The 24,697-nt window shown below is 51.6% G+C and overlaps 1 protein-coding gene across 1 annotated transcript in view; it reads right to left on the bottom strand.

Moving 5' to 3' along the window:
- The window catches only part of LOC119957786 (homeodomain-interacting protein kinase 4-like), a 53,567-nt gene extending 35,632 nt beyond the window's left edge, over positions 1-17,935 (bottom strand). Inside the window, exons 1-2 of the mRNA XM_038785871.1 lie at positions 17,651-17,935; positions 1,244-2,090 (exon numbers count right to left, since the gene is read on the bottom strand). Coding sequence (XP_038641799.1) covers positions 1,244-1,856 — 613 coding nt within the window. The 5' untranslated portion in view covers positions 1,857-2,090; positions 17,651-17,935. The remainder of the gene's footprint in view (positions 1-1,243; positions 2,091-17,650) is intronic.
- Positions 17,936-24,697: the final 6,762 nt, after the last annotated feature.

The raw sequence follows: 24,697 nt of genomic DNA, 5'->3' as shown, positions 1-24,697 counted from the left end.
CTGTTATTGATAAAATTTAGGGGCTGGTGTAGCACAGTGGGCTGAACAGCTGACGTGTAATGCAGAACAGGGCCAGCAGCACAGGTTCGATTCCCGTACCGGCCTCCCCGAACAGGCGCCGGAATGTGGTGACTATCACAGTAACTTCATTGAAGCCTACTTGTGACAATAAGCGATTATTATTATTATTGCATTTAAATTTACAAGCCTGGTGACAGTAATTATTGAGCAGCCAAAGACTAAAGAGTTTGGATATTTTTAATGCTAAAAGTTAATTTTAACTGTGTTGCGACTGCGGGTGAAGTGGGGCTGAAATTGACCACACAATACAGGCAGCAGGGTAGCATGGTGGTTAGCATAAATGCTTCACAGCTCCAGGGTCCCAGGTTCGATTCCCGGCTGGGTCACTGTCTGTGTGGAGTCTGCACGTCCTCCCCCTGTGTGTGTGGGTTTCCTCCGGGTGCTCCGGTTTCCTCCCACATTCCAAAGATGTGCGGGTTAGGTGGATTGGCCATGCTAAATTGCCCGTAGTGTCCTAATAAAAGGAAGGTTAAGGGGGGGTTGTTGGGTTACGGGTATAGGGTGGATACGTGGGTTTGAGTAGGGTGATCATGGCTCGGCACAACATTGAGGGCCGAAGGGCCTGTTCTGTGCTGTACTGTTCTATGTTCTATGTTCTAATACCCCAGGGTATTGTAACAATGCGATAACTCCCACCAGGACCACAGGGGAATCATGATTAGATGTCCCTGTGGAGCTCGCGGTGTACGGGTTTCCTGGGTAGCAGACGGAGGCCCGCCCAGCCGGGGCTCGTTAACTGAGCCCTTGAAATGTCGGCCCTAACCTGGATTAGCAGCACTGGTAGCCCTGGGATGGAATCCTATTGCTCTCGGCCGTGGCAGCAGCTTTACTGCTGTATTGTAAATAAACTGTGTTAGCCTTCCTGCTCGTGTCTCCTGGATTATAACCCGCTTTGACCAACCTTTCGGTGACCTGTCCGAATGTCTCCTTACGTGACTCGGCGTCCAATCTTGTCTGCTCACACTCCTGTGAGGGGGGCCAGGGAACGCCTGACGATGGAAAGGGGATGCTGTATGAACATTGCCGCTGCTGTACGGCCTTCGGAAATTCTCCCCCGGACACAGTTGGCGTGTCCCAGGCTGGGCCTTAACGGCCACCCTGTTGGGAGTTCACTGAGGCAGGGCCGAGGGTCAGTAAATAGGGAGCTAGCACGCACTCCTACCTTTCACATACCGCACCTCGTGAAATATGCTGGCAGATCCAAAATCGATCACTTTTACGCGGAAGGGGAACCGTTTCTGATCGATGATCATGATATTCTCGGGTTTGAGGTCGGCGTGGATGATTGACAGGTCCTTTAGTTTCTGGAGTGCCCTCAGCACCTGGGTGGTAATCGTCCGAATGTGCCTGGCCGGGAGGAGGGCAAAGTTATTCTCCTTCTGAAACTCAAATATGTTCTGCTCCATCAGCTCAAACACCAGGTACGACTTGATGTCATCGTGGAAGCACTCAAAGAATCGGATGAAGTGATATTGGTCGGGGTCCACTGACCCCAGCACCCTCAGCATCTTTAATTCATTTTTGATGATTCGAGCTCGATACGAGTCACTCTTGAGAATCTTGATGGCGACAAAGTGGCCAGTGCTCCTTTTCCAGCATTTTGCCACCTCACCAAATGTCCCTTTGCCCAGGATCTGAATAATGTCGTAGATGTCAGTTTCAGAATGGATGACAGACATTTTCAGGGCTCTTGCGGCCTTCACCCGCTGCCTGAGTGGAAGCTCAAGCCACCCGGTATCCAACAATAGAAGCTTGAGGTGTAATAATGGGGCCATTGTTACCAGGCCAGGTTCTAGGGGCCGGTGCCTGAAGATCCCAGAGCTCGAGGAACGTCCACCCAGTTACTGACCTCTGAAACCGTCGCTCGCCAGAGCTCCCTCCTCCGCCCACAATGAGGAGGCCGCTTTGGAAACAATCACCACTGGCTCGATCGATACCAGTGGGCACAATCCAACGTCCTTAACTGGATAAAGCTGTGCCTTGTTCACGGGATTCATTCTGCTGAAGGGCTGCAGGGAGATTATGGGGAACATCTTGGTCACAGCGAGGTAAAAATGGGGCCAATGTTTTGCTGCAGAGCTAATGATATCTCAATATTGTGTGTTTATTGATGCCCAAACCAGCCAGCAATCTATGGCGAGGAAGAGAATCGTTGGCAGCTTGGGCGACTTTGGCTCCGAGATGTTAGGCTGCTTGTCTGAGTTGTGGGCATTGCGGGACATCAGGATGTGAGTGGGGGGGGGGGGGGAGGGTTTAGCTGTCGGCTCTCGCTCCCTCACCCGTGCCAACATCGAGACGGTCCTCTTGGACCACAGAGACAGGATGGGTAAACTGGAGTCCGGGTTGACTGTAGCGATTCGGGAGAGCGTGTCGATGTGGGGCAAGGCCCATGATCTGGAAAACCGGTCAAGCCACCAAAACCTGTCGGTATAGCAGAGGGATCGAAGTTCGAGACCGGAAGTTTATGTTGAAGTTATTCAAAAAGGTGGTGGGAGAAGATACATTACCTAAACCCTCCCCCTCCCCGTAGCTAGACCAGACCCACCGCAGCATCCTTCAGCCGGAACCTCTCCCTGATCTGAGGGGGTTTAAACCCAGCTGACTGGTTTTCCCTTTCCAGGAATTGACAGGTGCTGCTTCCTCGGCCTGAGTCGGCAGGTGTATTGCACAGATGAGTTTAAGCAGTGTTTCTGTTTTCACTGCCTCTGTCTAGATCGCTTTCTAGCTTCCAGACAATGGTCTCTCTCATAGGGGTCTTCCAGGCAATGGTCTCACTCATGGCGGTCTTCCAGGCAGCGGTCTCTCTCATGGGGGTCTTCCAGACAGCGGGCTCACTCATGGGGGTCTTCCAGGCAATGGTCTCACTCATGGCGGTCTTCCAGGCAGCGGTCTCTCTCATGGGGGTCTTCCAGACAGCGGGCTCACTCATGGGGGTCTTCCAGGCAATGGTCTCACTCATGGGGGTCTTCCAGACAGCGGTCTCTCTCATAGGGGTCTTCCAGGCAGCGGGCTCACTCATGGGGGTCTGGGGACTTCCGGTTGCGGCTATGCGGAGCTGAGCCGCACGTTCGGCAGCTCCCGCTTTAAAAGGACTTGTGGGCTCTTTTAAGGGCCCCAAACGGCGCTGATTCGACGATTCGGGTTTAACCGGACGAAGGCGGTGCTCCATGGAAAGCAGGTGAAGTTCGGCATGTTGCCGCCTGCGCGCCTGTGGGTCACCTACAAGGACCGGCATCACTACTTTGAGTCCCCGGAGGAAGCGTGGGCCTTTGTGCAGGCTGGAAAGCTGGACTCGAACTAGAGATTGGGGGCTGTGGGAGTTTTTCTATTCATGTATCATTGTTTATGCTGTAGCGGGTTATTCTGTTTGTTTTTGTTTTCTCTCTCGCTTTCAGACGATGTGGGTTATGGTTTTGTGTTCTAAGGGGGGTACTGGGGTTTGTGGTTGATCTGTGTCTTTGTTTGTACGGAGTTGGTGGTTGGGTTGGGACTGCGGTTTGGGAGCTGCGTTTGTGGGGTGGGGCAGTGTGAAAGCGCGGGCTTTTCTCTGGTTTCCCACGCTGCGGGACGAGGGGGTGGAGCTGGTGGCGAGGGGCGTGGTTATTAGACCGGGTTTCCCGCGCTGAAGCGGTGCCCAGGAGCTGATGCAGGGGAGGAGGGGGGACCTCATATCGAGAGGGGTCGGAGTTAGAGCGGGAGCTGCCGGGGTCAGCAGAAGTCAGCTGGCTCACGGGAGTACAGTGGAGGGAGAGTCGCGGCTAGGAGGGGTCCTAGTCTGTGGGGGGGGGGGGGGGGGGGGGGGGGGGGTTAGTGGATACCGGGTTTCTGCTGGATTGGCCAGGGAGGAGTTTGGGGGGGTCGGGGTGAGGTTCTATCGCCGTGGGAAACGGGCCGAATGGGTGATGGCCAGGGGCGAGCAGTCGATGGGCTATGGGGGAGGGTGGGCGGGGTGCCTCCTGATCCGGCTGATTATGTGGAACATGAGGGGGTTGAATGGGCCGGTTAAGTGGGCCCGGGTGTTTTCGCATCTGATGGGGCTGAAGGCGGACGTGGCCATGCTCCAGGAGACCCACCTGAAGGTGGCGGACCAGGTCCGTCTGAGGAAGGGGTGGGTGGGGCAGGTTTTCCACTCAGGGCTCGACTCGAAGAACCGGGGGGTGGCGATCCTGGTGGGGAAGAGGGTGGCGTTTGAGGCGTCTGAGGTTGTGGCTGATAGTGGCGGCAGATATGTGATGGTGAGCGGTAAGCTGCAGGGGGTGAGGGTGGTGTTGGTTAATGTGTACGCCCCAAATTGGGATGATGCTGGTTTCATGAGGCGTATGTTGGGCCACATTCCTGGCCTGGAGGTGGGGGGCTTGATCATGGGGGGGGGACTTCAATACGGTGCTGGATCCCCTACTGGATCGTTCTAGTTCTAGGATAGGCAGGAGGCCAGCGGCGACCAAGGTGTTGAGGGGGTTTATGGACCAGATGGGAGGAGTGGATCCCTGGAGGTTTGGGAGGCCGAGGGCTCGGGAGTACTCCTTTTTCTCCCATGTGCACAGGGTTTATTCCCGCATTGATTTCTTTGTTTTGAGCAGGGGACTGGTCCCGAGGGTGGAGGAGGCCGAATATTCGGCTATCACGATTTCGGACCATGCTCCGCATTGGGTGGATCTGGAGATGGGGGAGGCGCGGGACCAGCGCCCGCTTTGGCGTCTGGACGTGGGGTTGTTGGCTGATGAGGAGGTGTGTAGGAGGGTTCGGGGATGTATCGAGAGGTACCTCGAGGTCAATGATACTGGGGAGGTCCAGGTGGGGATGGTGTGGGAGGCTCTGAAGGCAGTGATTAGGGAGGAGCTGATCTCCATCCGAGCCCATAGGGAGAGGGGGGAGAGGAGGGAGAGGGAGAGACTGGTGGAGGAGCTGTTGAGTGTGGATAGGAGGTACGCGGAGGCCCCGGAGGAGGTATTGCTCGGGGAGCGGCGTAGCTTGCAGGCCAAGTTTGATTTATTGACCGCCAGAAAGGCGGAGACACAGTGGAGGAAAGCACAGGGAGCGGTCTATGAGTGTGGAGAGAAGGCGAGCAGGATGCTGGCGCACCAGCTTCGTAAGCGGGATGCGGCTAGAGAGATTGGTGGAGTGAAGGATAGAGATGGGAATGTGGTGCGGCAGGGGGCAGAGGTCAATGAGGTCTTTAGGGACTTCTATCGGGAACTGTACCGGTCGGAGCCACCGGCGGTGGGAGGGGGAATGGAGAGTTTTCTGGACAGGCTCCGATTTCCAAGGGTGCAGGAGGAGCAGGTGGCAGGATTGGGGGCGCCGATCGAGTTGGAGGAGCTAGTCAGTGGGATTGGCCAATGCAGTCGGGGAAGGTGCCGGGACCGGATGGGTTCCCGGTTGAATTTTATAAGAAATATGCGGACCTGCTGGGCCCCCTGTTGGTCAGGACCTTTAACGAGGCATGGGAGGGGGGTGTTCTGCCCCCGATGATGTCTCGGGCACTAATCTCCCTGATCCTGAAGCGTGATAAGGACCCCTTGCAGTGCGGATCATACAGGCCGATTTCACTGCTGAATGTAGACGCCAAGTTGCTGGCGAAGATCTTGGCCACTAGAATAGAGGACTGTGTGCCGGGGGTGATACATGAAGATCAGACGGGTTTTGTGAGGGGAGGCAGCTGAACACTAACGTGCGAAGGTTGCTAAATGTGATAATGATGCCGGCAGCAGAAGGAGAGGCGGAGATTGTGGTGGCATTGGATATGGAGAAGGCCTTTGACAGGGTTGAGTGGGGGTACTTGTGGGAGGTGTTGGAGAGGTTCGGGTTTGGGGTGGGGTTTATTAAATGGGTGAGGTTGCTGTACGAGGCCCCGATGGCGAGTGTAGCGACAAATGGGAGGAGGTCCGAGTACCTCAGGCTCCACCGTGGGACGAGGCAGGGGTGCCCCCTGTCCCCCTTGCTTTTTGCGCTGGCAATTGAGCCTCTTGCCATGGCTCTCAGGGAGTCGAGGGGGTGGAGGGGTTTGGTGCGAGGTGGGGAGGAGCACCGAGTGTCGCTGTATGCGGACGACTTGCTGTTGTACGTAGCAGACCCGGTGGGGGGAATGCCGGAGGTGATGGAGATTCTTGCTGAGTTCGGGAGTTTCTCGGGATATAAATTGAACCTGGGCAAGAGTGAGCTGTTTGTCGTACACCCGGGAGATCAGGAGGAGGGGATTGGTAGGCTCCCGCTAAAGAGGGCAGTGAAGAGTTTTAGGTACCTGGGGGTTCAGGTGGCTAGGAGCTGGGGGACTCTGCACAAGCTCAATTTTACTAGGTTGGTGGAGCAGATGGAGGAGGAATTTAAAAGGTGGGACATGCTGCCGTTGTCGTTGGCGGGTAGAGTACAGTCCGTTAAAATGACGGTGCTCCCGAGGTTTTTGTTTTTGTTTCAGTGCCTCCCCATTTTTGTTCCGAGGGCCTTTTTTAGGAGGGTGAACAGCAGCATTCTGGGATTTGTTTGGGCGCACGGGACTCCGAGGGTAAGGAGGGTCTTTTTGGAGCGGGGCAGGGATAGAGGGGGGCTGGCGCTGCCCAACCTCTCTGGGTACTATTGGGCAGCTAACGTCTCGATGGTACGTAAGTGGGTAATGGATGGGGAGGGGGCAGCATGGAAATGGATGGAGATGGCATCCTGTGGAGGCACGAGCCTGAAGGCACTGGTAACGGCACCGCTGCCGCTCCCTCCAACGAGGTACACTACGAGCCCTGTGGAGGTGGCTACCCTCAAAATTTGGGGGCAGTGGAGGCGACACAGGGGGGAAGTGGGGGGCTCAGTGGAGGCCCCGCTGCGGGGGAACCACCGGTTTGTCCCAGGGAACATGGATGGCGGGTGCGTGGGGTGGCACAGGGCGGGCATTAGGAAGTTGGGAGACCTGTTTATCGACGGGAGGTTCGCGAGCCTGGGTGAGCTGGAGGAGAAGTTTGAGCTCCCCCCGGAGAATATGTTCAGGTACCTTCAGGTCAAGGCATTTGCTAGGCGACAGGTGGAGGGGTTCCCTTTGTTGCCCCCGCAGGGGGTAAGGGATAGGGTGCTTTCAGGGGTGTGGGTCGGGGATGGGAAGGTGTCTGACATCTACCAGGTAATGCAGGAGGTGGGGGAGGCGTCGGTAGAGGAGCTGAAGGCTAAGTGGGAGGTGGAGCTGGGGGAGCAGATTGAGGAGGGGACATGGGCGGACGCCCTGGAGAAGGTGAACTCCTCCTCTTCATGTGCGAGGCTTAGTCTCATCCAGTTCAAGGTGCTGCACCGGGCCCACATGTCCGGATCCAGGATGAGTAGGTTCTTTGGGGGCGAAGACAGGTGCGTCAGGTGTTCGGGGAGTCCAGCGAACCATGCCCATATGTTCTGGGCATGCCCGGCACTGGAGGAGTTCTGGAAGGGGGTGGTGGGGACGGTGTCGAGGGTGGTGGGATCCAGGGTCAAGCCAGGTTGGGGATTCGCGATATTTGGAGTTGGGGTGGAGCCGGGAGTGCAGGAGGCGAAAGAGGCCGATGTCTTGGCCTTTGCGTCCCTAGTAGCCCGGCGGAGGATCTTGCTGCAGTGGAAAGATGCGAGACCTCCGAGTGTGGAGACCTGGATTAATGACATGGCGGGATTCATTAAGCTGGAGAGGGTCAAGTTCGCCCTGAGGGGGTCGGTACAAGGGTTCTTTAGGAGGTGGCAGTCTTTCCTCGACTTTCTGGCTCAACGATAGGGTACTAGGTCAGCAGCAGCAGCAACCCGGGGGGGGAGGGGGGAAAGGGGGATAGTGTTTAAGTTAATTTGCTTACTGTTAATTTATTCTGTTGTTTATTGGGGTTGGGGGGGGTGTGGGGGGTTTGTTATATGTGTTGTTACGGGTTCCGGGGGGTGTTTATTATTGTTGTTATTGTTATTATTGCATTGTTTTGTTGATATATATTTTTCCAAAAATTTCAATAAAAATTATTGTAAAAAAAATAAATTTCATGGGGGTCTTCCAGGCAGTGATTTCTCTTATGCGGGGTCTGCAATAGGGGGGCTCTCTCATGAGGGGGTTTCTCTGGTGGGAGTCTCTGTAATTGGGGGGAGGGGGATTTGCCACTTCCCACACTGTGCGCACGCACACAGTAAAAGGGGTGGGATGGAAGAAAGGGGTTTTACGCTATGAAGGCCATGGACTATAAAAATCAGTTCACGAGTTCCAGAGACAAAGTCCGAGTCCATTGAGAAAATCTTTCTAGTCGGCATTCAGGCAGAAGATCGGTGGTGTAGGATCCACTTTCTCAGTTGGTGCTAATCCCTCAAGCTGAGGTGGACAGGCAGAGATTGAGTCGGTTCCGTAGGCGAGGGTACAGAACCTCCCAGCAGAGTCAAACTAGTTGTTGTTGAACCTGGAGGAGCCGGCTTCTCTGCTCACTAGTTGGATGTTATAAAGAGCGGACTGGCTGTGAAGCCCAAAGATGTAGGCCGGAGGCCTCCGGCCATTGCGGTTCCCTGTTCCAGCCAACAGCGCGCCCCCGCCGGCGGGATTCTGGGCCTCCATGTTAAACCCCATTGGCAAGCGGCGGGAATAGTGAAACCCACCTCCAGCGAACGGGGGGGCTGCCGAGAAACACGGAGCTGGGAGACCGGAGATCCAGCCCTATATTTCTTACATTCTTTCATGAGAGGTGGGTATTGCTGGATGGACCGGAATTTGTTGCTCATCCCTTGATTGGTGGTTTGCTCGGCCATTTCAGAGGGGCATTTAAGAGTCAACCACATCGCCGTGGGTCTGGGGTCACATGTAGGCCAGACCGGGTAAGGCCGGCAGATTTCCTTCCCGAAAGGAACCAGATGGGTTTTTATGACAATCGACAATTGTTTAATGATCATCGCTCGACTTGTAATTCCAGATTTTTTTATTGAATTCAAATTTCCCCATCTTGCGTGGTACGATTTGAATCCAGGTCCCCAGCACATTACCCTGGGCCTCTGCATTACTAATCCAGTGACAATACCACTATGCCACTCTGCGGCTTAGAGCCACGAATCTGGCCAAAATTCCATTGTATCTCCTCAGGAGAGAGATCCAGTATAATGACTTTCAGTCTCTATCTTTCGTAATAGTTCAGGATGGGGGGGCCAGTTCGCCTGCACTTCCTCTGCTTTTGTTAACCACAATGAAACGTGAAATTCTAAAAACTGAGAAAATATTTATTTTGTTCTTCAAACTCCTGGGGGGGGGGGGGGGGGGGGGCAGCTCCCAGACAAAGAGCCGACCCTGTGGTCAGGTGACTCGTAGCAGCCATCTTTTCTTTGTTCTGCAGAAAAGTCCAATTAGAAAAGTAAAATAGCAATATGGGTAAAATCTTTGAACCTACGGTTGGGTTTTTCATGTCATGGGAACCCCAACCGAGCCAATTAAGGGCCAAGGCGATCGACACACGGGACAGATAGGATACAGGCAGCTGAGTTCTATTAGAGAGCAGCTGAGACATACACAGCACAAAGCCTGAGGGTGGGCTCCTAGTCTGTGCTGAAGTGGTTGACCTCAGGGTGCATTGGGGAGAGATAGCTGGCCTCGCTGCCCCTGAGCTATTAAGGGGAAGAAAATATGGGTCAGGATACAGCCAATCACTAACCACCGACCCAGGCAGCACGGTAGCACAGTGGTTAGCACTGTTGCTTCACAGCTCCAAGATCCCAGGTTCGCTTCCCAGCTTGGGTCACTGTCTGTGCGGAGTAGCACGCCGTTCCCGTGTTTGCGTGGGGTTTCCTCCGGGTCCTCCGGTTTCCTCCCACAGTCCAAAGATGTCCCGGTTAGGTGAATTGGCCATGCTAAACTGCCCTTACTGTCCAAAAGGTTGGGTGGATTATGGGGATTGGGTGGAGGCGTTGGCTTAAGTGGGGTGCTCTTTCCAAGGGCCGGTGCAGACTCGATCGGCCGAATGGCCTCCTTCTGCACTGTAAATTCTATGAATCTATGATTCTTCGGTGACCCCTGACTCACAGTTAAGGAATGTAAACATTGGGTGAGAGCAGAATTGGGGCTAGGATGTGATGCCACTGTGGTGGAATTGTCGAAAGAGATTCTTCATCCAGACTCTCGCGTTAAGAATGGCTGACTGTTTGAGTACTGAATCTGTCCGGTATCCCAGCAACGGTCAGCATTGTGGATAGCACAATGGCTTCACAGCTCCAGGGTCCCAGGTTCGATTTCGGCTTGGGTCACTGTCTGTGCGGAGTCTGCACATCCTCCTCGTGTCTGCGTGGGTTTCCTCCGGGTGCTCCGGTTTCTTCCCACAGTCCAAAGATGTGCAGGTTGGGTGGATTGGCCATGATAAATCGCCCCTTAGTGTCCAAAATTGCCCTTAGTGTTGGGTGGGGTTACTGGGTTATTGGGATAGGGGGAGGTGTTGAACTTGGGTAGAGTGCTCTTTCCAAGAGCCGGTGCAGACTCGATGGGCTGAATGGCCTCCTTCTGCACTGTAAATGCTATGATAATATAAGAGATAATGATGAGGCACCGATGTTTGAGGGGCTGGTTTCCACTCTCCATGGGGAGCAATGCCCTGGTGGCTGACAGTGCGTGTTTCATAATCTCCGGTCAATATGTTTTCTCAGCCAAATCCTACTGTCAATAAACATCAGCGACGGGAGCTAATTATAGATGCGCAGTATTGTCAGTGTTCTTCCTGTTTGATCTCGGCAGTGGTACGTGGAAACTCCTCAACAATGGCTTCAGTTTAAATCTGGCCTTCGATCTTGGCTTCAACATCCCAAAAATCAAAATAATCCATTGTGTCTCAGTGAGATACTGTCTTTTGAATTTCATAAGACATTGGAGCAGAAATAGGCCATTCAGCCTGTCAAGTCTACTCCGCCATTCAATGAAGTCATGACTGATCTAATGTGATAATCCTCAACTCCACTTTCTCGGCCTTATCCCCATAACCCTCGATTTCCTCACTGATTAAAAATCTGTCTCAGCCTTGAACATACTTAACGACCCGGCCTCTACAGCCTCTCTGCGGTAAAGAATTCCACAGATTTGCTGCCCTCTGAGGGAGGAAATTCCTCTTTTTCTTTTCCGTCTGTTGAAACAGTTCAGAGAACTTGGCTAGTCCGTCAAATGGTCTCCCCACAGACTCACTACGCTGAAATGTGGTTCTGTCAGGGCCCCCTGACCTCGCAACATCCTTGGTTCAAACATGGACAAAAGAGCTGAACTCCAGAGGTGAGGTGAGAGTGGCTGCACTAAACATCAAGGCAGCATTTGATCGAGTGTTGACATCAAGGAGCCCTAACAAAACTGGAGTCAATGGGAATCAGAGGAAAACTCTCTGCCGGTTGGACTGATACCTACCATAAAGGGAGATGGCTATGCTTATTGAGGTCAATCATCTCAGCCCCAGGGCTGGGCGGCACGGTAGCACAGTGGTTAGCACTGTTGCTTCACAACGCCAGGGTCCCAGGTTCGATTCCCAGCTTGGGTGACTGTCTGTGCGGAGTCTGCACGTTCTCCCCGTGTGTGCGTGGGTTTCCTCCGGGTGCCCCGCTTTCCTCCCACAAGTCCCGAAAGACGTACTTGTTTGGTGAATTGGACATTCTGAATTCCCTATCCGCGTACACGAACAGGCACCATTAAGTCACCCAACCAAGCAGAGGGACTGGGCAGAGTGGAAGACATCCAGATAAGCATTATTCGCCTCCGGACTATCAGTGAGGCAAAGATGACAAATCTGCCTCTACCCCAGACTGAATTACCAGCGAATCTGACACCCCAAATATGGTGACCAGCGGACACGGGTCTAAATCCACATGGAATATCTCCCACATGGTATTAAAGAATGAAGCCCAGAAGCCTGTAGTTTGGGGCAGGGCCAGAACATATGAGTGTGGCTGGCTGGGCCAAGAGAACAGCGATCACGCCTATCCTCGACATTTGGGCAAAACCCACTCATCCTTGCCCTAGTCAAGGGCGTTCCTGCCTTACACCTCAAACTGGAGGAGGCTCAACCCAACACATGAGGATGGAGAGTTGACCCCGTGACCTCACTCCAAACCTCACCAGTAAGAACAGGGCCCAGCTCACTTTCCCATTACACCCTCACTCCGCTTAACAGAGCAGAATGGGATGTGCGAATATGGCCATATCGGTCCCAAATCGACCACTCGCCAAAGGAAATAAGGAAAAGCCTTTCTCAAAAAATTGAGACTTTGAAAATATCGAGAAAAGGTTTGAATAAACAGCTGACTCCCTAAAACTGGCAAATCTCCACTCCGCAAACAGATCTGCAAAATGCTCCAGACCCTTCGCTTCCCAAGATTTAAACGTTGGGTCCAAACCGGAAGAGGTGATTGTTGCAATTGGGAAGACTAGGGAAAGGAGCTTGCAATGTTGTCAAAACTGTTTCCAAATTCTCAGGGAGGAGACCACCTTGAGGGCTTGAGGTTAACCTAATGGGGGAAAGGGCAATGGGGCAGTGACTATGGCAAGAAGACTAGAGGTAGTGCAGGAGTGTAAGTATACTGTATAAGGCTCTGGTCAGACCCCTTTTGGAGTACTGTGAGCAGTTTTGGGCCCCGTATCTAAGGAAGGCTGTGCTGGCCTTGGAAAGGGTCCAGAGGCGGTTCACAAGAATGATCCCAGGAATGAAGAGCTCGTCCTATGATTGGATTGGATTGGATTGTTTATTGTCACGTGTACCGAGGTACAGTGAAAAGTATTTTTCTGCAAGCAGCTCAACAGATCATTCAGTACATGGAAGAAAAGGGAATTAAACAAAATTCAAGAAAATACATGAGAATACATAATAGGGCAACACAAGATATACAATAGAACATAGAACACTACAGCGCAGTACGGGCCCTTCGGCCCTCGATGTTGCGCCGACCTGTGAAACCATCTGAAGCCTATCTGACCTACACTATTCCATATTCATCCATATGTCTATCCAGTGACCACTTAAATACCCTTAAAGTTGGCGAGTCTACTACTATTGCAGGCAGGGCGTTCCACACCCCTACTACTCTCTGAGTAAAGAAACTGCCTCTGACATCTGTCCTATATCTCTCACCCCTCAATTTAAAGCTATGTCCCCTCGTGTTGGTCATCACCATCCGAGGAAAAAGACTCTCACTGTCCACCCTATCTAACCCTCTGACTATCTTATATGTCTCTATTAAGTCACCTCTCAGCCTTCTCCTCTCTAACGAAAACAACCTCAATTCCCTGAGCCTTTCCTCGTAAGACCTTCCCTCCATACCAGGCAACATCCTAGTAAATCTCCTCTGAACCCTTTCCAAAGCTTCCACATCCTTCCTATAATGTGGTGACCAGAACTGCACGCAGTACTCCAGGTGTGGCCGCACCAGAGTATGTAACTACATAAGCATTGGCATCGGGTGAAGCATACAGGGTGTAGTGTTAATGAGGTCAGTCAATAAGAGGGTCATTTAGGAGTCTGGTGACAGTGGGGAAGAAGCTGTTTTTGAGTCTGTGCGTGCGTGTTCTCAGACTTCTGTATCTCCTGCCCGATGGAAGAAGTTGGAAAAGTGAGTAAGCCGGGTGGGAGGGATCCTTGATTATGCTGCCCGCTTTCCCCAGGCAGCGGGAGGTGTAGATGGAGTCCATGGATTGGAGGCAGGTTTGTGTGATGGACTGGGCGGTATTCACGACTCTCTGAAGTTCCTTGCGGTCCTGGGCCGAGCAGTTGCCATACCAGGCTGTGATGCAGCCCGATAGGATGCTTTCTATAGTGCATCTGTAAAAGTTGGTAAGGGTTAATGTGGACATGCCGAATTTCCTTAGTTTCCTGAGGAAGTATAGGCGCTGTTGTGCTTTCTTGGTGATAGCGCTACGTGAGTGGACCAGGGCAGATTTTTGGTGATGTGCACCCCTAGGAATTTGAAACTGCTAACCATCTCCACCTCGGCCCTGTTGATGCTGACAGGGGTGTGTACAGTACTTTGCTTCCTGAAGTCAATGACCAGCTCTTTAGTTTTGGTTGAGGTTGAGGACTCTGGGTCTGTACTCGATGGAGTTTAGAAGGAGGAGGCGAGATATTACTGAAACTTACAGGATACTGAGAGGCCTGGATTGATTGGACGTGGAGAGGATGTTTCCACTTGTAGGAAAAACTAGAAGCAGAGGGCACAGCCTCAAACTGAAGGAACAATCCTTTAAAACAGAGATGAGGAGGAATTTCTTCAGCCAGACGGTGGTGAATCTGTGGAACTCTTCGCCACAGAAGGCCGTGGAGGCCAAATCACTGAGTGTCTTTAAGACAGAGTTAGATAGGTTCATGATTAATAAGGGGATCAGGGGTTATGGGGAGAAGGCAGGAGAATGGGGATGAGAAAAATATCAGCCATGATCGAATGGCAGACTCGATGGGCCGAGTGGCCATATTCGGCTCCTATGTTTTATGGTCTTATAGGATCGACCCGCCTCTCTGGTAACCCTAAATCCGGATGTTCTGCCTCCTGGACCTGTTTTCCAGTAATTTATTCATTTCAGATCTCAAAATCAGATCAGACTCAATCCAGCCACTCCGGAATGATAAAGCCACCTCCATACTCTTGATCGTGAGTCTCATTAGTTTTTCCCAGAGTCACTCAAATGGGGGCCAAGGCCTCTTGGATTGATCCTTTAAGATCCTCCAACACAAGTTGTCGGTGCTTCACATACTCTTTTGTCAAGACACTGGTGAGAATCTCAGCCATTAGTGGAGTGGACGGAGAGAAAGAAGCCGACTCCGCCATCTTAACTCCCGTCAATGGGTTTCTACTCAAAGTTTTCTTATCTTTGTTTTCTTCTGGGCATCTCAACAGAGAGAGAAAACTACCCTGGTCCCTGAAAGTGGATAAACCCCCAGGGCCTGATGGGATGTATCCCCGGTCGCTGCGGGGGGGGGGGGGGGGGGGGGGGGGGGGCAGAGATTACAGCAGCTCTGACAAAAAATGTCAAATCTTCCCTGGCCACAGGAGAGGTGCCAGAGGCCAGAGGACAGGAGGACAACTAATGTGCAATTATTCAAGAAGAGCGGTAGGGATAAACCAGGAAATGTCAGGCCAGTGAGTCTAACTTCAGTGGTAGGGAAACTACTGGGAAACATTCTGAGGGATAGAATGAATCTCCACTTGGAGAGGCAAGGATTAATCAAGGGTAGTTAGCATGGCGTTGTCAAAGGGAGATCATCTCTTACAAATTTGATTGAATTTGTTGATGAGGTGACTAGATGAGGGTAGTGCGGTTGATGTGGTCTACATGGACTTCAGTAAGGCTTTTGACAAAGTACCACAGAGGAGGCTGATGAAGAAGCCCATGGGATCCAGGGAAATTTGGCAAACTGGATCCAAAACTGGCTTAATGGTCGGAGGCAGAGGGTGATGGGTGAAGGTTGTTTTGTCCAGTGGTGTACCACAGGGATCGGTGCTGGGCTCCTTATTGTTTGTAGTGTACATTAATGATCTGGATGTGACACAAAAATTGGTGGTGTGGTAAATAATGAGGAGCAAGGCCTTAGATTATAGAATGATATAGACGGGCTGGTCAGATGGGCAGAACAGTGGCAAATAGAATTTAACCATGAAAAGTGTGAGGTAATGCATTCTGGGAGGACTAACAAGGCAAAGGAATATACAATGAATGGTCGGACATTAGGAAGTAGAGAGGATCAAAGGGACCTTGGTGTGCAGGTTCACAGATTTCGGAAGACAGGAGGACAGGTAGACAAGCTGATTAAGAAGGCTGATGGGATACATGGCCGGGATTCTCCCCTACCCGGCGGGGCGGGGGCGGGGGGGTCCCGGTGTACCGGAGTGGCGAGAACCACTCCGGCATCGGGCCTCCCCAAAGGTGCAGAATTCTCTGCACCTTTAGGGGCTAGGAGTGCCTCCCGCTCCGCCGACCGACGTGAACGGCTGGCCGAAAGGCCTTTGCCGGTTGGCGTGAGTCCGCACATGTGCCGGAGCGTCAAGGGCCGCTGGCGTCACCCCGGCGCAGGGCGTGGGGTGGAGGGCGGGGCGGGTAAAGAGTTCCCCCACGGCACAGGCCCGCCCGCCGATCGGTGGGCCCTGATCGCGGGCCAGGCCACCGTGGGGGCACCCCCCCCGGGGTCAGATCTCCCCGCGCCCCCCCAGGACCCCGGGGCCCGCTCCCGCCGCCTGCTCCCGCCGGCACCAGAGGTGGTTTAAACTACATCGGCGGGAGAGGCCTGACAGCGGTGGGACTTCGGCCTATTGCGGGCCGGAGAATCGCTGCGGGGGGCCCGCCGACCGGCGTGGCGCGATTCCCGCCCCCGCCGATTCCCAGTTGGCGGAGAATTCCGGCCATGACGGGGGCGGGATTTACGCCGGCCCCGGCGATTCCCCGACCCTGCGGGGGGTGGGAGAATTCCGCCCCTTGTCTTTATTATCCAAGGCATTGAATATAAGAGCAGGGAGGTGGTGATGTGAAGCTGTATAAAACACTGGTTAGGCCACAGCTGGAGCACTGGGAGCAATTCTGATCACCACACTGTGATTGCACTGGAGGGGGTGCGGAGGAGATTCACCAGGATGTTGCCTGAGCTGGAGTGTTACAGCTATGGAGAGAGGCTGGTTAGGCCGGGGATGTTTTCCTTAGAGTGGAGAAGGCTGAAGGGAGGACCTGATCGAGGTGTATGAAACTATGAGGGACATAGATAGGGCGGATAGGGAGGAACCTTTCCCCGAGGTAGAGGGGTCAATGACCAGATGGCACAGATTTAAGGTAAGGGGCAGGAGATTTAGAGGGGATTAAGAGAGGATGTGAGGAAAAACCATTTTACCCAGAGGGTGGTGGGAATCTGGAACTCGCTGTCTGAAAGGCTGGAGGAGACGGGAATCCTCACAACATTTAAGAAACGTTTAGATGAGCAGTTGAGACAGCGCAGCGTGCAAGGCTTGCAAGTGTTGGAAAATGGGATTAGAGTAGATAGGTGCTTAATGGCCAGCTCGGAGACGATGGGCCGAAGGGCCTCTTTCTGTGCTGTAAACCTTTTGACTCTGCACCTCAGGAAGGACATCGCAGAACAGTAACAGCACAGAAAGAGGCCATTCAGCCCGTCGTGTCTACTCCCCCGTTACCCTACGTGCCTTCCCTTTTCAGATAATGATCCAGTCCTCCCAATACATTTGGGGCCTTGGGGAGGGAGTGGAGCACAGATTATCCTGGGGTTGGAAAGGGTAAAATGATGAGGAGAGTGGAACATGGTAACGCATCAGGGATGAAGCGGTGGCCTGATTGAGATGAGTAAATGGAGTTAAGATGCGAATGATCTAATCGAGTGGGGGAACAGGCTGAAGGGGCCGAATGGCCTTTTCCTGTTTCTATATTCTTGAGCCTGCACTCCTTGTTTGGGAGTTGGTGAGGGCCGCGTGTGTTAAAGCATGTCCCATTGCGGAACCAGGACAATGAATTGGTAAACAGGAACTTGTAGCAACAGGAAAACACCATTTATTTTAACAAGTCCACTCCTGTTTGACTGATGTTTGTCCCGGATTCCTAGTTTTCCTTCATATCCATCCAACCCAGCCCTAAACAAACAGGTTTGTGACGTCCGGCACACAGAAATCTCACCTTACGGTTTTTCTCGGCAATTCTGGGCAGGGGGTGACAAACAAAGGGCCGAGGGATGCAAAGATGTGATTCGCTAGCCAGTGACCTTGGCCGCAGTCCCGTGCGCAGCTCAGAGAACCAAGTGAGGCAACTTCCTGAAACAAACCAATGCTGACGTTTCCTGAACTATTTATACTGGGGTAGGAAATCTCCTGTTTCTGATTTTTTGGAAGAGGGAAAGTCACTTTTACAAGGGGGGGGTGGCGGAATTCCTGACGGTAAATTGACTGGAGCCACGATGGCGTTGAGGCTCAAATCTCCCCACGGAAAGACAATGGCCACAAAGCACCAGGGGAGGAACAAATAAAGAGACGGCGCCCAGGAACGGTTGCCTCATGCTATTGGGCCGATTCCCTGGCATCAAATAGCACCCCTGAACGTCAGGGCCTTGTGAACCATTCCACCCCCATCCACCCCCCCCCCCCCCTCCACCATGCAGGCCCCCTCCCCCACCTCTTTAACACCCTGACAATTTGAGAGAAGAGCTTCCCTCACTTACATACACAGATCAATCATGATCTTCTTCATAGTGGTGCAGGTTCAAGGGGCCGAATGGCCCACTCCTGCTCCTGTTTTGTATGACCGTGGGACATTGCGTGAGACAGAAGAGGGCAAAAGATGAGCTGATTGCGAGTCAGGGAACCCCATTAGCAACAGAAATAGGTGCTTTACTCTGTATCTAACCCCGTGCTGTACCTGTCCTGGGAGTTTTTGATGGGAACAGTGTAGAGGGAGCTTTACTCTGTATCTAACCCCGTGCTGTACCTGTCCTGGGAGTGTTTGATGGGGACAGGGTAGAGGGAGCTTTACTCTGTATCTAACCCCGTGCTGTACCTGTCCTGGGAGTGTTTGATGGGGACAGTGTAGAGGGAGCTTTACTCTGTATCTAACCCCGTGCTGTACCTGTCCTGGGAGTTTTTGATGGGAACAGTGTAGAGGGAGCTTTACTCTGTATCTAACCCCGTGCTGTACCTGTCCTGGGAGTGTTTGATGGGGACAGGGTAGAGGGAGCTTTACTCTGTATCTAACCCCGTGCTGTACCTGTCTGGGAATGTTTGATGGGGACAGTGTAGAGGGAGCTTTACTCTGTATCTAACCCCGTGCTGTACCTATCCTGGGTGCGTTTTTTTGGGTATAGTGTCGAGGGTCAGCCTTCGATCAGTGTCCTTCTGGCCTAGCGAGGAAGGAGGCAGCGCAGCACTGAAATCTGGGGAAACAAAGTGAGGCAAGCGTTTGATTTGAGAAATAGAGATCAGCAATGTGAATGGATTTGAGAAATAGTCCAGTGGGGAAATACTGAACTTGAGGATAGCCAAGCCCAGTGAGCTGGAAAAGGACCAGGTTTCGACTTGGCGGGTTAGAGACAAAGATTGGCAGGTAAGTGATTAGCAGGTGGATTTTAGAACAGAGATATCTCAGGTATAGACTATGGGAGGTTTTAATCCACAGTTAGAGATGTCTCAATGATGAATGGAGTTGAGATTGAAGTGAAACAGTGAACAGATGTTTGTGACACCTGTGAGATCCACAATACTAAAGGGGGCAGCGAAGAGGAGAACTGCGACAGGAATAAGCAGCATGAACAATGGCGGAAATGTTCGTCAGGAGATCCCGCCGCTGGCCAATGTCGGGTCACCTTTGCCCCCACGAACCACGCCGTGGGGGGGGGGGGGGGGAGGCGGGGGGGACAGGCGGGGAATCCTGTCCACTGTATTTTCTGTTCTTTATTCTTTCATGGGCAGCATGGTGGCGCAGTGGTTAGCACTGCTGCCTCACAGCGGCAGTGCCTCGGATCGCTGTCTGTGCGGAGTCTGCACGTTCTCCCCGTGTCTGCGTGGGTTTCCTCCGGTTGCTCCGGTTTCCTCCAACAGTCCACGGATGCGCAGGTTAGGTGGATTGGCCATGATAAACTGCCCTTCGTATCCAACGGTTGGGTGAGGTTGCGGAGGAGTGGGCCTGGACAGAATGCTCTTTCAGAGGGTTGTTGCAGAGTCGATGGGCCGAATGGCACTGTAGGAATTCTAGGGTTCTAAGTATCTACTGGAGAGCAAGGTCACAAAAAGTTCCGCAGCAGGGGATTCAGCTGAGGACTTCATTGAGGCAACCGACAGGGAAACGCTGGTGAGACCGCACACCAAGATGGTCGATGCGTTCGCAGGCGTACCAGCTTCCTGTCTCAGGGAGCATGGCACAGGCCATTGCACAGAGCTTGGATCTATCCTTTCCAATGTGTGGATGGTGGCCAACTCCAGGACGACCACAGTGTAGCGTCTGGTGACCATCGTCTTAACTTTCACCGCAGCTTTTGCCAAAGCCACTTGATGTCTGGGTGTGGCAGTGGAGACTCAGATGGAGGTCCCAGCTCTCTTGCGAGTTCAGACTGCCGCCATAATTTTTTTAAAAATTCGTTCTTGGGACTGTGGCAGCATTTATTGCCCATCCCGAGTTGCCCTTGAGGGGGGCAATTAAGAGTCAACCACATCGCTGTGGGTCTGGATTCACATGTAGGCCAGACCGGGTAAGGAAGGCAGATTTCCTTCCCTGAAGGACATTAATGGACCAGATGGGATTTTACGACAATCGGAAATGGTTTCATGGTCATCATTACAATTTTAATTTCTGATTTTCATTGAATTTAAATTTCACCAACTGCCCTGGCGGGATTCGAACCTGGGTCTCTAGAGCATTACCTTGGGTATCTGGTTTGCCAGTCCAGGGACAATCCCACTGCGCCACCTCCTCCCCATTATGGCTGCGGACAACAGTGCCCATATGTTGGAGAAACTTGACTGCATTCTTTGATGAAGTAAGCGAGGACAGATGAGGGAAGTGTAGTCAATGTAGTATATATGGACTTTCTAATGGTATCTAAAATAGACGTGTTGAAAGCAGTAGGATTAAGAGGACATTGGCAGAATAACATGGATGGTAAACTGGCCAAAGAGCAGAAGCAGAGAATACTGGTAAATGGTAACTTTTCATATTGCTGGGAGTGTTAGACGGTGATGTCTCCCAGGCGTCAGAATTCTTTATGGGATATATCGTTGTATCTAATGTATGATTCATTTGTTTTAGAATATAACTTTTAAGCCTAGATAAATCACGGCAGCTGATTGAGAAACAGGTGAGCAACATTGACGTGAATGTGATTCAAATAAGCTTGGAGTCAATTACAGTTTAAAAACGAACATGTTTGTCTGACAAGGTCAGAGGTGATGTGAAAAAACGTGAACAGTCGATGATCCATTGCTGGACCAGAGTCAGGCATGGCACAGTGGTTAGCACTGCTGTCTCATGGCGCCAGGGACCCGGGTTCAATTGTGTCTTTGGGTGACTGTCTGTGTGGAGTCTGCACATTCTCCCCGTGTCTGGGTGGGTTTCCTCCCGGTGCTCTGGTTTCCTCCCACAGTCCAAAGATGGGCAGATTAGCTAGGGTTATGGGGCTCGGGCAGGAGAGTGGGCCTAGGTAGGGTGCTCTCTCAGAGGGTCGGTGCAGATTTGATGGGTTGAATAGCCTCCTTCTGCACTGTATGGATTATCCGGATCTCCATAAAAGCGGAAAGTTAGCAATTCTGGGAAGAGGGTTGAAAAATTCCATTGGAGATAGAAATTATTCATATGGTTTCCCAGAATCGACAAAAATGTTGAAATTAAATTTGCATTCCTACCTTGAAATAGGATGTGTGCGTCACATTGACATAGAAATAGTGTTTCAGGGTGGAACCTTGGTTAGAAGATTCTTCTGTGCAATTTATCTGTGCGTGCATATGCGTGTGTACATCTGTGTGTGTTTGTGTGTGCACGTGTGAGTGTACATCTATGTAGAAGTCAATATTTTTCCTGCTTCTTGACCGTGGTAGAAAGACTCAACAAAGTTTGTTCCGACCAAATAACTAGTCTTTATTTACGAAAGGACTGCATGCAGTATTGGCTGCAACTTGAGTTTACAAAGTGTTACAAAGTGCTAATTCCTCCTCAAGTCCGCACTTACACAAAGAATCAGTTCAGTATTCATACATTATTATCAGAATTGGGTGACTAGAGTTTATTCAGGAATTCGATCAGTAGTAGAAACATAAGCAATGTCATAAATTATGGCACAACCTGCTGACCTCCTAGAACTCTTTGTCTCATCACTCATACCCTTATCTTGTCCTTTGATAGAACATTAAACGGTCGGTGACTCCTTCATCCCTGACCCTATCTTGTCTTACTCATACAGCCCTTGGTCATGAGTAGTTAATCTTATCAGAATTTACAGAGGTCAGGCATTTTGGAATAGTTTGACCTTCTCTGATCTTATTCATGCTTTAAGTTATGCGGAGTCGGCCTTATCAGGTCTTATGGGGGTCTGGTATATTGGAATGGCTTGGTCAGCTTTTCTTACATTGTACCAAGAAGTTGACGAATTTTCGTACATCGTCACATCTATGTGTGTGTGTGCGACGCGCATTTGTGTGTGTACATCTATGTATGTGTGTGACGCATGTGTGGGTATACATTTGTGTGTACGTGTGCGTACATTTGTGTGCGTATGCTTGTGTACATCTGTGTGTGTGTGTACATGTGTGTGCATGTGTACATCTGTGTGTGTGTACATCTGTGTGTGTGTGCATATATCTATGTGCATGTACATGTGTGTGTGCGTGTACATCTGTGTGTGTGTGCATACATCTGTGTGTACATGTGTACATCTGTGTGCATGTGCATACATCTGTATGAGCATGTGTACATCTGTGTGCATGTGCATACATCTGTGTGCATGTGCATACATCTGTATGCATGGGCATACATCTGTATGTACATGTGTACATCTGTGTGTGTGCATACATCTGTGTGTGTATATCTGTGTGTGCGTGCGCATACATCTGTATGTGCGTGTGTACATCTGTGTGTGTGCGTGTACATCTGTGTGTGTGTGTGCATACATTTGTGTGTGTGTGTATATCTGTGTGTGCATGTGCATACATCTGTATGTGCGTGTGTACATCTGTGTGTGTGCGTGTACATCTGTGTGTGTGTGTGCATACATTTGTGTGTGCGTGTGTACATCTGTGTGTGTGTGTGTGTGTATGTATATCTGTGTGTCCATCTCTGTGTGTGTGTGCGTGTGCTAACAGATGCAGCCAGTTCAGTTTAGTAACAGGCAGATGCCTACCACAAAGTGGTAGCTTTATTTGATGGCCTGCATTCTCAGGCCGAGGGAGAGGCTTCTCCATCTGAGTAAAAGTGACAGCAGAGGTAGAAATCAGGTTGCCCCGGCCCCCAAACCTGGTCCATTTTCAGAAGGGAGGGGAATGGAGGACAGGTTCTAACTTGCACACCCTTGTTTCAAGGAGGCAAATGACTGGCCTACACCTTCACTGCGGCTGCTAAATGCCAACTTCACTGCTCACCTCCCATGGGCAGAGTGTGCATTGTGCAGGTCCTTGCCCAGTATCCACGTAGCTGCTCTGACTCCTTCAGTCTTTGCCATTCGCATCACTCCCAACCCAGAACGACAAGTTCCAAGTTGCCTACTGGGTGATAAGTAGTTTTTGTTTTTGGCCCTTTTCAGCCAGATTTGAGGGGGGGGGGGGGGAGATATTACGTGATTGATCTCTAGAAAGGTTGCGACGGCTAAAGGATGTTGGAAACCCAGAAGAAGAATACGGGCGAAAGGGTGTGAGCGATAGTCCGCCTGGGATTTAGAGTTCGGTGCGGAGTTCTGTGGGAGGAAAGGAGGCGGGATCTAACTGGCCGGGTGGGGCCTTCCCCCATTACACACTGGCTGAAGTGGTGGCGGTGGAGTTTGAGTGTCAGGTGTCATGTGAGAGTACCTTTAAGAAATGGGTATTTATTAAATAGCTGCAGTGGATGTACCTTTCAGAAATGGGTATTTATCGAATAGCTGCAGTGATGTCAGGGTGTGGGTGGAGCTGGGCTGGCTGTCTTTAACTTTCGCTTTGAACAAAAGCTGGTGTTTGTCTGTGGGTTTTTAGTTTCGTTTTGAGAGCTGGATAGCTGCAGTCAAAGCAAGCAGCTGTACAAGGATCTCTCTGCTATCTAAAGGCTGTCTCCAGATCATTTGGGTGATTTCAAAGTGCTGACTGCTCTCAGTAGAGAATTTAAACCTGATATCTGTGTTAGAAAGGGTCTTATGTCTTATGGATGTTGCAAGGAAAGATTAAGGGTTACTTATAGAGTACTGTATTTGTGGGGCTGATTGGTGTTGATGTTTACTGTGGGTTTATAAAATGTTAACTGGTTTCATAAATAAACATTGTTTTAATTTAAAAGTACTGTAGATTTCTGTTGCACCACACCTGCAAAGTAGGCCCGTGTGCTCCCCAGAACCACAATCTATTAAAAGTTGTGGGTCAGGTGAACTCCATGAGACACTTTGGGGTTCTCTAAACCCTGGCCCATAACAAATGTCGCCAAATATTTTGAAAGGCATCGGAAGGGGTTGATAACCTCACTCAAGGAGTTGGTGGATGATACGCTGGCTCTGATTAAGGAGGCTCTGGGAAAGGCGTCGACGGCAGTGGGGGAGCAGGTTGAGCGGGGCGATGGAGGAGGCTTTGTCGCGGCCCAGCAACCTGTTCACCTTGATGGGTGAGGAGCTGCGGAAGATGCAGGAGAGTAACAAAGGGCTGAGAGCTAAAGTGGAGAGCCTGGTGAACAGGTCATAAAGTCGGAATCAGCAGATTGTGGGACTTCCTGAGGGGCTGGAGGGCCGGAAGCCGAAGGAGTATTTTGCGGAGATGTTCGCCAAGTTGTTGGGGGAGGAGGAAGAGGAGGACCCCTCCCTCTATAAGCTAGATGGGGCTCATCGCTCGCTCCGGAGTTAGGCTAGCCTTCCCCTATCGTTGGCAGGCCAGGTGCAGGCAGTAAAGATGAATATTATGCCACGGTTTGTATTCTTATTTCAATGCCCACCAGCCTCTTTGACGAAAACATTTTTTTGGGGGTGGGACAGTTGATTTCATCATTAGTTTGGACAGGTAAGGTAGCGAGGATTAGGAA

This window comes from Scyliorhinus canicula, chromosome 27 (assembly GCF_902713615.1).
Source record: "Scyliorhinus canicula chromosome 27, sScyCan1.1, whole genome shotgun sequence".
Lineage (NCBI taxonomy): Eukaryota > Metazoa > Chordata > Chondrichthyes > Carcharhiniformes > Scyliorhinidae > Scyliorhinus > Scyliorhinus canicula.
The sequence above is the reverse complement of the archived record's forward strand: the minus strand, read 5'-3'. Positions and strand labels throughout refer to the sequence as shown.